Source organism: Chanodichthys erythropterus, chromosome 1 (genome assembly GCF_024489055.1).
Source record: "Chanodichthys erythropterus isolate Z2021 chromosome 1, ASM2448905v1, whole genome shotgun sequence".
Classification (NCBI taxonomy): domain Eukaryota; kingdom Metazoa; phylum Chordata; class Actinopteri; order Cypriniformes; family Xenocyprididae; genus Chanodichthys; species Chanodichthys erythropterus.
Window position 1 is genome coordinate 16,815,591 of NC_090221.1, and position 11,889 is coordinate 16,827,479.

The window sequence follows — 11,889 nt, forward strand, 5'->3', positions numbered from 1 at the left end:
AACAATTCAGTCTTTTCAAAATAAAAGTCTTTGCTACGGAGTGACTCGCTCATAAAGTCAGTCTTTGCCGCCATCTAATGGCGTGATAATGTAACTTCTGTTGCTGTTCACGGTCAGGAACTATTTTTTCTGGCGGAAAGAAGGCTTTTAGTGATTTTACTTCATGAAAGTTGCATTGATACATATTTTTTGGCTTTAATATTTGTATTGTGTGGTAACCGTTTTATAAAAGCAATAAGGTACTCGAGGCTAGTGCTGTATCGTGAATAAGTCATGGCTGAAGGGGTTGCAGGCACTCTGCTTCGTGTCGTGCCAAACAACGCCCTTCAGCAATGACTTATTCATGATACAGCACAGCCTCTCATACCTTATTGCTTACATATTATATTATATTATATTATATTATATTATATTATATTATATTATATTATATTATATTATATTATATTATATTATTGCTTAGCGATATTTTAAACATATAGTATATTACATATAGTGGACATATAGTACATCCAAATTGGTATAAGTATAATGTATGGGGGTAAAGCAATATATACAGTAAATCTCAACTGCTCAATTGTTTATCTTTGCAAAATGTAAGCTATATTATCGCACAGCTATATATAAAATTGGATATATAGTCTACAGTAAGTATATCCAAGTTAACCAGCATATAGACCTACTCACATAAGGCAATATAGTCTGTATAGGAAATCTCAACTGCTTGGTATATATTGCCTGCTGAATGTGACTATAAGCAGCTTCAATTTAGCATGAAGATATAAACCTTAATATTAATTTTCACAATAAGACCAGCAACATATATTTAGAAAATAGAGTGAATCTTCATTTCATATGACTTATTATACTCTAGTATATGATTCTAAATTCAGCTGTTTTACCTTTACTGTTGAATCTTTGTAGAATGTTTATATTACTACCATAAGTTTTAGTTCATACACCACTTTTTTTCCAAGTTCAAGTTAAGGACAAAAGGAAATTGTTAGTATTCCCTTATGTGTAACTGACTAAAAGAGCCTGCAGTCTGAGAAACCATAAACCCATGTTTGGGAAGCTTGCTGTAGACATACAAACCATTATCATAATAATTCCCATTATCACAATAGCAATATCCTCTTTAATGGCATATTAGCTGGATAAATAGGCAGAGTTAATTCAAAATGATTTACATCGCCATTTAACTAAATGTACCCTCGTCAAATGTTTAAGTGCAGAATCTGAGTTTGTTTGGTGACCACGTAGAAGCTTTTGAAATGAGCAAATCTCATCCCCACTAAACATGCTGACTCACTCTCTCAGGCAGTGATAAAGAGCTCATTTTCTCATCACCACACCAGCGCTCGGTATCTGTCAGAGCCAACCAGGCCTCATTTAATCAGATTCTCAGTTAAAAAGGAAGAAACTCAGGGTTAGGTGTGTCCAATGCCTCCCACCAGCTGAAATGCCAAGATGAGAAATCTCTAGCAGTCCGTGATAGAAAGCTAAATACTCTATCCTCACAGGAGGCACACGTGTGTGTGCTGTCTTTAATGAAGTGGACTGCTTTCAGCCCTACCTAAGAAGAGTTAGGGGCTAGAAAAATACAATTTTTTGTGCTGGGTTTCAGTAGGGGTATATCCCTTCCTTTGTAGTAGATGTATAAAAGTGAAGTAAAAAATAGGTCAAGCATGATAACATTCATCTCGAAGACAATAACAAACAGGTTTCTTTTATTTATATTGTGAATCCTAGCTCTGTGCCATACATGTGATTTGATATTCTAGACTTTGAATTTCATGTTAACGGCCGTGTCAAAGCATCATGGGAGATGGCTTGTGTTATGATGCAGTCTAGTGTTCAAAGAGATGAACTGCACCTGTTTAAGATCTGTCTTCACTATAATGTGTCAATGAATGTATAAGCTTTTGAGTTTGCAAGGGCAAATACCACTCTCATTTTCTTTAGAAAATGTACAAATCTAATTAATGTGCTCACTCTTAAAAAAGGTTCACTTGGGTTCTACATAGAACCTTATGGTTCTTCACTCAAATTTTTTTATTATTTATTTATGCCGAAAAGGTTCTGTATAAGTAGAAATGGCTGGCTCTGTCAATGGGGTGAGTCTGTTTGTTTAACCAACAGAAAAAGAAGGGAGTGTTCAGGAAACATATATTCGAAAAATAGTTATTGACTGAATTCAGAATAGTAAATTAGCATGTATCATTGCCTATATCTTTTTTGGCAAGATTTTTAAAAGTTGCAATGTAATGAAACTATATTAATGCACAGCTCTATACAAAAAGTTGGATAATATGTAAGTTTTTTCACATATATACATTATACTCGGGTAAAGTGATGTATAGGCTACTATTATAGTAAATCTCAACTGCTCAGTTGTTCCCAAAAAGGTTCAATATAAGGAGAAATGTCTTAATGATTACATAATACTTTCATGTTCTAATAGGATATTTCAATTTTTTCAAGTGATGAAGTATGCTTATAAGCTGTTTAATTCATAAAATGTAATTAAAATTAAAGATTAAAACAATGATCCCATGATGGGATCCCCTAAAAGGTTTTATATATGTAGATAAAATTTAGTTAATTATCTAGTGCATATTAAATAAATTATTCAACTATTAACAACATGCATTGACGTGCACATTTTAGATTGAAACTTTTCCATTAATGGTGCTTTTTTCACTTTTGTTCTTGGCTCTAAAAAAGTAAGAAATTAGATTGACTGGTGCCAATAAGTTCTCCTTGAACCAAATTGCAAGTGAATCTTTGGCTGCCAGCTGTATTTATAACCCTTCTGTGAGTCATAATAACTAAAATATTCAACATCAGCTGGCTGCTTTTTACATGAATAGTTACTGTACTCTCAAAATTACTATTAATGCTGAGTAATTCATTTAAAAAGGTAATAACCACACTGTCTAATTTGTATCATAAAGTTTTAAATGGCATTATGAGTAATGAAGCCTGAAGCTATTTCTTTTACAAACAAGAATAATAGCTTATACTCTAACTTACATAAGATACTGCATTAACTCATTCACCTCATGAAAAGTCATGAAACACAAATAAACGGTTTCTCTACTCCATCTTATTTCTCCAGTCTGACAGCAAGCCTCTGACTCACACAGGATCTGCGTAATGAATGAATGATCTATGGAAAGCTACCCGCTGAGAAGGATAGAGGAGGGGAGTGTGAACAGCCTCTAAACCTCTATACTTGAGCAAACCTCAACAAGAGCAAGTGATACTGAGAGTAAGGGGGAAATGACAGTAGCCCCTTCCCCTTTCCAATTTCAGTTCAGTTTTGGAACATTTTGCCATTGGATAGATTTGAACAGATTTTTTATTTCTTAGTCCTACTTTTTATTGTAAAAAATATAAAAAGTCACCAAAACTAAAACACATAAAACAGCAATGTACTATAGCAGTACAAACATTCTTAGAGTACAAATACTGTGCACAAAATCAGAAGCTGTACAAGTGTCACATGTTTTGGTTCACAGCAATAACTGAGGCTGCAGGATCGCTTATAACTGTTTGTCATGAAAAACAAATCGGTATTCATATTAGTGAAACAATGATGTTGCAAAACTAACTTAATGCGCTTTGTTAGATATCAAACATGACTGATATCTTTTATTGTTGACAGTCATACAAAAAAGCACTGTAACAGCGCACAGAACAGAAATATACTGTCATAAAGGCACATATTTCAATAGATATCACTAAATGTAAAATCGTCTTAAAAAGACATTGTAACAAGGAGGAGAAATATCTAGGTTGTGCTAAATAACATAGGATTTGTCTGTGCTTTTTTGTTTAGATGACACAGGCCAACTCTGTGTACCCAGAATCCTCAGAGACAATCAAGAGCGCTGACAACGTCCTGGAACACCTACAGGATAGGGAGGGAAAATACAGAGTTTGATGATGAGAAGACAAAAACCGCCATACCTTAGTGCATGGATATATTTTTAAAATATTTTTAACATTAAACTCACTTGCAAGTTTGTGAACAAGTAAGACAGTGCAATGAAAAGCTTTCGCTCACGTTCACTATATCGCCAGCAATGGATCGCTTGACCTGCATGAGCAAAAGAGGTTCGCTTGTTAGTTACTGTTATTACCCGTTTACATGCCCACAGGCAATGCAGATTTGAAATGAACATGAACTACTAATTTAAAGGATCATATTATTCAAACATACTAATGAGGCCTACCTTGGACTTTCTGTTGAAATCCACCAGCTGCATTGCCAATGCAGAAGCATCCCTGCTCAAAGCTGATCTGATCATATTTTTCAATGTTAGCTAACAAAGTGCCATTTACAGGCAGGTATAAAGTGCTTCCATTGGGCTCCCAGCTCTCGGAGTAGTAAACACCTCTCTGGCCATCAATCGAGACAAAACCACCTAAAGGGAAGACGACACACAAGAGTCAAAAGCATTATACACTGCCCTCCAAAAGTGTGGAAACACCCCTGGCAAAGTGTTGTTTTGGACAATATCAGCATAAATCCTTATCATTTTTTTGGTGCAAATACATTACAGTAACTTGACATTATCATTGAAGACCAGCAATAATAATTTTCATTTTGATTACATAATAATGGCAATATATACACATGTCAAAGTCAGACATGCCCCTTTGCCGGCTGTGATGCCTGGTTACTGGTTTAAATTTGGCCCAGGTTTGTAAAAGATTTTTGGGTCAGCACACCTTAACAGCTTCAACAATTGATTGCCAATTAAGTTTAGAATACAATGAACCAAATAGAACCCAGTTTAGGTCAGATAGCTGCTAAGGTGGATATTTGGATGAACTGAAAATTTAAGTTTTTTTCTATGTATAAACTTATTATATATGTTTATATAATAAAATATGTTTCCGTAGTTTGTGTTGTCCCTTATCAGTGCAAAATTATCACAAATTAAAAAGGATTCATGACAATATTGTCCAAAACCCACTTTTCTAGGGGGTTGCCAAGCTTTTGGAGGGCAGTGTAAGTACGATTAAATGTACACTTAGAATTTCTCCTAATACAAATGCATTCAATATAATAAATCCTATATCAGGATAATTCAATTCTAACAGGATCTATCCACCAATGAGCCTATTGGAACTGCTAAACACCAGATTAATGCAGGTTTAGGTTGGAAAAACTTAGCGTATATATTAGAAGTTGTAGGAGAATGTGTAGGCTATGTATTGTACAGAACAGTCTATATATATATATATACATACAGATACAGCTAGTTGTCCTTTTGTATTAAGTCATTTAATTCAATTTTAAATTAATACAGTTATGACTTAATTATTTTTAAAACTTGGAGACCTAAGTTAAAAATCTGGTTTTGCATTAAACTCTACAGTTAAGGATTGAGTCCTGCCCACAACTAAGAGCCATACTTACGCTTCCTCAAGCTTTCTTTGGAGGGAAAACCCTTTGGACCCTCGTCTTCGTTTCCATTTACATTATTCACATCATTTCGTTTACGTTTACTGGGTAAACAGATGGGCGACATCTCAGTAAATCCATTAACCCATTTCATATGTGTCTGACAAACATTACTGGACAGTAGTGCATTGGGATCCATGATTCTCTAAATACAGTAATGTGGACTTTTAGTATGTAATCTATACTACATGCAAGTACCTTTAAAGCATTCGGTGCCACACAGGACACTAAATAAATGCCAGGATATATGTGGCAGTGTCTATACGGAAAAAATTAAAAACAACACAAAATAAATAAAGTCATTAGTTTGTCTTTCATTACACAGACTGGCGATTCACAACAGGCGCGCATCAAAAATCAAAACAATGAGCCGTGACAAGGAGTCTTCTTTTATTTTTGCCTGATTTAAATTGCACATTTTAAATACTTTTTCTTGATTTTTAAAAAACGTCTTATTATATATTCACCTTGAAATACTATGAAATGTTATTATAAAAGGAACGAAGTGTTTTTAATCATGTATTGATTGTGATAGTACCCGATTTACTATCAGGCACAACGTAGTAGGCTAATAGCGAAGGTCCTAGCAGGAGATCCGACGTGACGTATTTCCCTTCTCGCATGCCTCTTGTATTGAATGTGGCTCAGAGCGATCATTTGAGGTACATATAATCTTTTATTCCAGCTTTAAGATGTTTAAAATCGAGGGTCTTGGGCCGAAGATGGACCCGGAGGAGATGAAGAAAAAAATGCGCGAGGATGTTATGACGTCTGTTCGCAACTTTCTGATTTATGTTGCGCTTCTGCGAGTCAGTGAGTATCAAGGCGCTTCGTGCTTATATTTGGTTAGATCAAATGTGCACGTGTGATCGTTATAAAACTGAAATTGTGTCCGTTTCTCGAGACGTTCTGATTGATGATTTATTCAGCATCCTACAAATTTAACAGGGTCTCTATGGATATGAATATTAGAGGTCACCTTTGAAGTTTATTATAGGCAGCGTACAATTTATTGAACCCGGAGTCAAGCAGAGCAACATCTCTTAACGTCAAAAGGTTTATGTTAATAAACCACTTTTCTGTTTTTCAGCACCCTATGTTTTGAAGAAGCTTGATAGCATATGAAACCTCACCATGGACAGAAACATTCCCTGTACAGATGAGCATGCAGAACCTCGACGATGCTGCAAAGTCACTTACAACGGCAGTTGATGAAGAGATGCTGTAACTTCATGTCATTTACTTTTTTTTTTTTTTTTTACTGGTTGCATTAGAATGGATGAGAACAGATGAAGTATAATCGCATTTGAGAACTATGGTAAACAAGAGATGTCTACCAGAATGTTATGTCATGGTCACAAAGGTCTAATCAGTTAATCCCATTGACAGAGTTGTTGAAACTTGAACCACAAAGCAGAGATTTATAACATTTACTTTCATTTAAATTATAGTAAAATCCCGGTGGTACATTTAGATTCATTTAAAATGTATTAAGAGGGTAAGAACTCAACATGCATTATAAAAAAAATACATTTTCCATGAAATCAATGTATGGCATTCATCTTGTATTCAAATCCTGATGTTTAAAAAATGTGACTCACCTACTTAACCAAATGTGCTTCTCCATGAGATGCCAAATACAGGAGGAGTTTCAATAAATCTGTTATTATTACATAAGCACCATATAATTCATACATCAATCAATGTCTTTAATCAACAACTTGCAGTTTAAAATGGCATTTGAGTGTTGAATGACTTCAAATGTAAAATATTACACGTGTTGTTCCAGTCATAATGGAGATTATTCTAATACATGTATTATTCCTTCTAATCACATAGTTGTAGTGCATTTAATGGTTAGATTTAACAGTACTGACATTTTCTATTGAATAAGGCGCAAGTTAGAGCACTACAGTTTCAGCTCACTAGGCATTTCAGAGCCTGTCAGGCCTGCCAGCAAGTTGTTTGCAGTGAGTGCACTCATGACACCACGCGTGGAGTAGGTGGCGCTGCCAATGTGAGGGAGGACCACTGTAAGACAAAAATAAAACCAAGTTAGACAATTTTTTTCTACTATGAGATGGCTTCACAATGTACAAGAGTACTAGTGAGATTTAAAGCTCACCACAGTTTTTAAGGGTCAGCAGTGGGTGGTCAGTGGGCAGAGGTTCAGGGGTTGTGACGTCAAGCCCCGCTGCTGCGATCTGACCACTGCTGAGGGCTTCAAACAAGTCCTCTTGATTCACAACTGCCCCTCTAGAGAAGGGTGAATACAGTATTTTTTGTTACAGCAATCAAATAGACACTGGATTAGTTTAAAATAAAATAAATATAATGCCCTGTAAAATGCATAATGGCAATTCAGCTATAACAATAAAGAAACAAGTTTCACTGGTGAGGTATACCTGCTGGTGTTGATAAAGATTGATGTTTTCTTCATCTTGCTAAAGAAGGTTTTGTCACAAAGGTTCTGAGTGTCAGGAGTCAAAGAACAGGACACCACCACAAAATCACACTCACTCAACAGAGTGTCTAATGGCACTGAGAAAGAGATAGAGGTTAAGATGAGACAAGAGGCTATGATACAATTTTCATATCCCTTGTAAATAATCTTAATTCATCCATAGAGTGGCATAAAGCAATTTCTTTTCTTTTCCTACCATATTCCCCATCAACCTCTTGGGCCTGAGGTTTGGGTTGTCTGCCTGTGTACAGCAGTCTCTTCACACCAAACGGCTTCAGTCGCCTTGCAATGGCCAAACCTACAAATCACAGTTTAAACAAAAAATCTCTCAGACCCAATAGTCAGAATGCTTTTCATATGTGAAAATGTAATTCTCTCTAGAATGATATTGTCAGATAAAACAGGTTTTAAAGTATTCACCTTTATTTTTTTAACAACATAAATTGGGTGACGTTTTCAATTATCCTGAGAGATTACACTACATATGATAACAAGGTTATCTGTGTTGTGGCTTGTTTACACTAGAAATGTCACTGGATTTGTCACTGAAGTAAAACAACAGATGGTGTATGTAACAGAACAGATGCATTGGTAGTTTATGGTACTGAAAAGAGGTAAAATAAATCCATCATACTGTACCTATGCGGCCCAATCCAATCACCCCAACAGTGCTGCCCGAAAGACCATAACCACACAGCCACAGAGGCTTCCATGTACTCCAGCCGCCACTGAGATGGGGAAAATATTATTATTAAATAATATAAAAATTAGATATTGGTCATGAATTATTACACTGTTTTAAATTCCATTATTTTGCTTAAAGTCACCATAGTAAATATTTTAAATTATGTATCTGCGGTGCACATAAAATTTTTTAAATGTATGCAACCAATCTTTAATCAAAATAACTTTCCCTCCCTCTTGCAACGACACCTCTTCTCTGATAATGTGTTTACTGGCACGTTGGCAGGTCAGCCTGTCACTAACATGAGATCACGGGGGGATCACTATCAGTAAGAGCAGAGTGTGACAGTTGAATTAGCAGAGCAATCACACAGCTGTACATAAAATACTGCAATTCACACAACATAATGGGAGACATATCGGAGGATAAATTGTGGATGCATGTCTCACTGGCTCATCTGTGACCAGGACAGCAAGTCTTTGTTTTGTAACGAGAGCTATGGTCTCCAGGGTAATGTAGGCATTCCATTATGAAGGATCAACCACATCCAACGGGAGTAACTGTCGACGCAAGAGTAAGCTGTTTGAAAGGGATGTCTAGGTACTGACCTGGATTGTACCAAAAAAAACAAAACATAAAACCACAGCTGCCCAACTCATTGCAGGATTAAAACGCGCACCTCGAGACTAATGTTTTCACAAAAATTGTCCATCAGGAGCTCCACTGCTATAGCCAAACCTTTAGTCATTCATGCCAATGCCAAATGTCGGTTGACACTGCCAATGACTACTAAACCATTCTGGAGAACCATGTGCACCCAATCTTTTAAACATTGTACCCTGAAGGGGGTGCCTTGTATCAATGCACCAATACACACAACAAGACCTGTGACAGAATGGTTTGATGAATATGAAAGTGAAGTTGAACATTAACCATGGCCTGCACAGTCCGTCACCAGATCTAAATATTTTTGAGCCACTCTGGGATATGGAGCAAGTCAGAAAACGTTTTCCTCCACCAGCATCACATAGTGACCAGGCCACTGTTATGGAAGAGGAATGACTCAAAATCCCCCGGCCACTGTGAAGGATTTGTATCGGTCATTCCCAAGACGAATTTACATGGTATTGGCCGCAAAAGGTGGCCCAACACCATACTAATAAATTATTGTGATTTAAAGGATTAGTTCACTTTCAAATTGAAATTTCCTGATAATTTACTCACCCCCATGTCATCCAAGATGTTCTTGTCTTTCTTTCTTCAGTCGAAAGGAAATTAAGTTTTTTGATGAAAACATTCCAGGATTTTTCTCCATATAGTAGACTTCAATGGCCTCCAAACGGTTGACGGTCAAAATTAAAGTTTCAGTGCAGCTTCAAAGCGTTCTTCCCAGACGAGGAATAAGGGTCTTATCTAGAGAAACCATCGCACATTTTCTAAAAAAATTTAATTATTAATTTTTTTAACCATAAATGCTCATCTTGAACTAGCTCTCTTCTTCTTCCTCTTTCTTAGAATTTTGGCAGTGTAGACACTGCTAAGTGTATTACTGCCCTCCACAGGTCAAAGTTTGAAGTAAATTGTCATAGACAATATGCTAGTGCAAGTATATAACATTTACTTCAAACTTTGACCTGAGGAGGGCAGTAATACACTTAGCAGTGTCTACACTGCCAGAATTCTAAGAAAGAAGAAGAAGAAGAAGAGAGCTAGTTCAAGATGAGCATTTATTGTTAAATGTATATAATTTTTTATTTCTTTTAGAAAATGAGCAATGGTTTTTCTTATTCCTCATCTGGGATCGTGTAGAATTCTTTGAAGCTGCAATGAAACTGTAATTTTGACCTTCCACCGTTTGGAGGCTACTGAAGTCCAGTATATATAGAAAAATCCTGGAATGTTTTCATCAAAAACCTTAATTTCTTTTCGACTGAAGAGAGAAGGACATAAACATCTTGGATGACATGGAGGTGAGTAAATGATCAGGAAAATTTAATTTGAAAGTGAACTAATCCTTTAAAACAAGGCGTTTCAGTTTCATTGTCCAACCCCTGGAATCGCAACTTCCGTTTTAATGATGGCTCTAAGATAATGTTGAACATTTCCCTACCAAGCTGCAGTATATATCATATGATGTAGCAGAAAAGGTGTCTGACTTACTTTTTCACTTCTTCTACACCCTCGGGAAGACGTCGGGCAGTGGCCAAGAGCAGAGCCACTGTCAGCTCAGCAGTAGCATCTGTCAAAACATCAGGAGTGTAGCCTACTCTTATCCCTCTGGGAAGGAGAAAGAGAGTATATGTGTTTAAATTGTATGAACATCTTTATTATGATCAATCATAATCGATCAACTGTCTATTTTCTGGGCTTACAAAAACAAACTTACCGTTTCTTTATCTCATCTATAGCAAGGTGGTCAAATCCAACAGAGAGAGTGCTGATCACTTTCAAGTTGGGTCCTGAGAATATTTAATATGTGAATTATCAATGTTACCTGGTCAGTATTTTCAACTACAGCTTACTCAGAGTTTTACCTTACCAGCCGCATCCAAGACCTCAGTATCAATTTTGTCTGAGAGTAAACAGAGAATCCCATGAGCACCTGCCACCCCCTTCAGAAGCTCTACCCGGGGCACAGGCTCATCAGAGTCCCACACTGACAAATTACACCTGCACATATCGGGGAACAACAGAGACATCAGATTCAACGAAAACTGTTCACACAAGATTGTGCAAGTTGTTTCATTTAAATTATGCTGTTCTGCTGCTACATTGTAAAATATCAACGTGTGCAATAAGGCTCGTGACGAAACAGTGTGTGACATTTTACTTTTAGGCTGTAAGCATGCTAGGGTCACTGGCGTAACTTTAAATGCAGGAGTGAAAGCAAATTGTTGTATGCCTCACGGCATCCTCGAGGACAACACCGTGGCCATCATAGTTTTGGCACAAGCTACAATACATCATCTCATTAACTCTCCACGGAGAGAATCTGACATTTTAGACATGCAAAATTTGCATGCATACTACTAAATCATATAAAATTTCGTACATGCCGGCTTTTTGGAGTATTTTCATGCCCTCCTGAGGAATGCGTCTCGTCACGAACACTTTCATCATCTGCTGTGCGCTCATCCTGCACAATTAAAACTTAAACGGATGGATTAATCTGATATATTTCACTCACTGAAACTGGTAACAACAAACAGAAATCCAAAGGTGGGAAGCACTAAAAAGTGCGTGACAGACAGAGCACTCGTT

General features: G+C 36.5%; 3 protein-coding genes across 3 annotated transcripts; 1 reads left to right on the forward strand and 2 right to left on the reverse strand.

The window, feature by feature from the left end:
- Nucleotides 1–3,380: 3,380 nt before the first annotated feature.
- si:dkey-109l4.3 (uncharacterized protein LOC559137 homolog) lies at nucleotides 3,381–5,819 on the reverse strand. Its single transcript, XM_067381166.1, has 4 exons — nucleotides 5,435–5,819; nucleotides 4,242–4,433; nucleotides 4,023–4,105; nucleotides 3,381–3,916 (listed from the first exon to the last, which is right to left on the reverse strand). The coding sequence occupies exons 1-4, from the start codon at nucleotides 5,616–5,618 to the stop codon at nucleotides 3,878–3,880; spliced, it is 498 nt and encodes a 165-aa protein (XP_067237267.1). The 5' UTR covers nucleotides 5,619–5,819; the 3' UTR covers nucleotides 3,381–3,877.
- A 255-nt stretch (nucleotides 5,820–6,074) lies between these two features.
- Nucleotides 6,075–7,141, forward strand: tomm5 (translocase of outer mitochondrial membrane 5 homolog (yeast)). Its single transcript, XM_067381188.1, has 2 exons — nucleotides 6,075–6,292; nucleotides 6,570–7,141. Exons 1-2 carry the CDS (start codon nucleotides 6,172–6,174, stop codon nucleotides 6,602–6,604), a joined length of 156 nt encoding a protein of 51 aa, XP_067237289.1. The 5' UTR covers nucleotides 6,075–6,171; the 3' UTR covers nucleotides 6,605–7,141.
- Nucleotides 7,142–7,321: 180 nt separating this feature from the next.
- On the reverse strand, nucleotides 7,322–11,844 carry grhpra (glyoxylate reductase/hydroxypyruvate reductase a). The gene is made up of 9 exons (XM_067381177.1): nucleotides 11,681–11,844; nucleotides 11,168–11,298; nucleotides 11,015–11,087; nucleotides 10,789–10,905; nucleotides 8,583–8,671; nucleotides 8,140–8,241; nucleotides 7,885–8,020; nucleotides 7,605–7,735; nucleotides 7,322–7,510 (listed from the first exon to the last, which is right to left on the reverse strand). The coding sequence occupies exons 1-9, from the start codon at nucleotides 11,761–11,763 to the stop codon at nucleotides 7,389–7,391; spliced, it is 984 nt and encodes a 327-aa protein (XP_067237278.1). The 5' UTR covers nucleotides 11,764–11,844; the 3' UTR covers nucleotides 7,322–7,388.
- Between the last annotated feature and the right edge of the window lie 45 nt (nucleotides 11,845–11,889).

Coding starts and splice junctions, on each gene's coding strand:
- si:dkey-109l4.3 (XM_067381166.1), bottom strand. CDS start 5,618: ATGGATCCCAATGCACTACTGTCCAGTAATGTTTGTCAGACACATATG. Junction 4,434..5,434: donor CAAAGAAAGCTTGAGGAAGC/GTAAGTATGGCT, acceptor TCTTCCCTTTAG/GTGGTTTTGTCTCGATTGAT. Junction 4,106..4,241: donor ATTTCAACAGAAAGTCCAAG/GTAGGCCTCATT, acceptor TTGCTCATGCAG/GTCAAGCGATCCATTGCTGG.
- tomm5 (XM_067381188.1), top strand. CDS start 6,172: ATGTTTAAAATCGAGGGTCTTGGGCCGAAGATGGACCCGGAGGAGATG. Junction 6,293..6,569: donor TGTTGCGCTTCTGCGAGTCA/GTGAGTATCAAG, acceptor TCTGTTTTTCAG/CACCCTATGTTTTGAAGAAG.
- grhpra (XM_067381177.1), bottom strand. CDS start 11,763: ATGAGCGCACAGCAGATGATGAAAGTGTTCGTGACGAGACGCATTCCT. Junction 8,672..10,788: donor GGTGTAGAAGAAGTGAAAAA/GTAAGTCAGACA, acceptor TCCCCATCTCAG/TGGCGGCTGGAGTACATGGA. Junction 7,511..7,604: donor GCTGACCCTTAAAAACTGTG/GTGAGCTTTAAA, acceptor TTTGTCTTACAG/TGGTCCTCCCTCACATTGGC.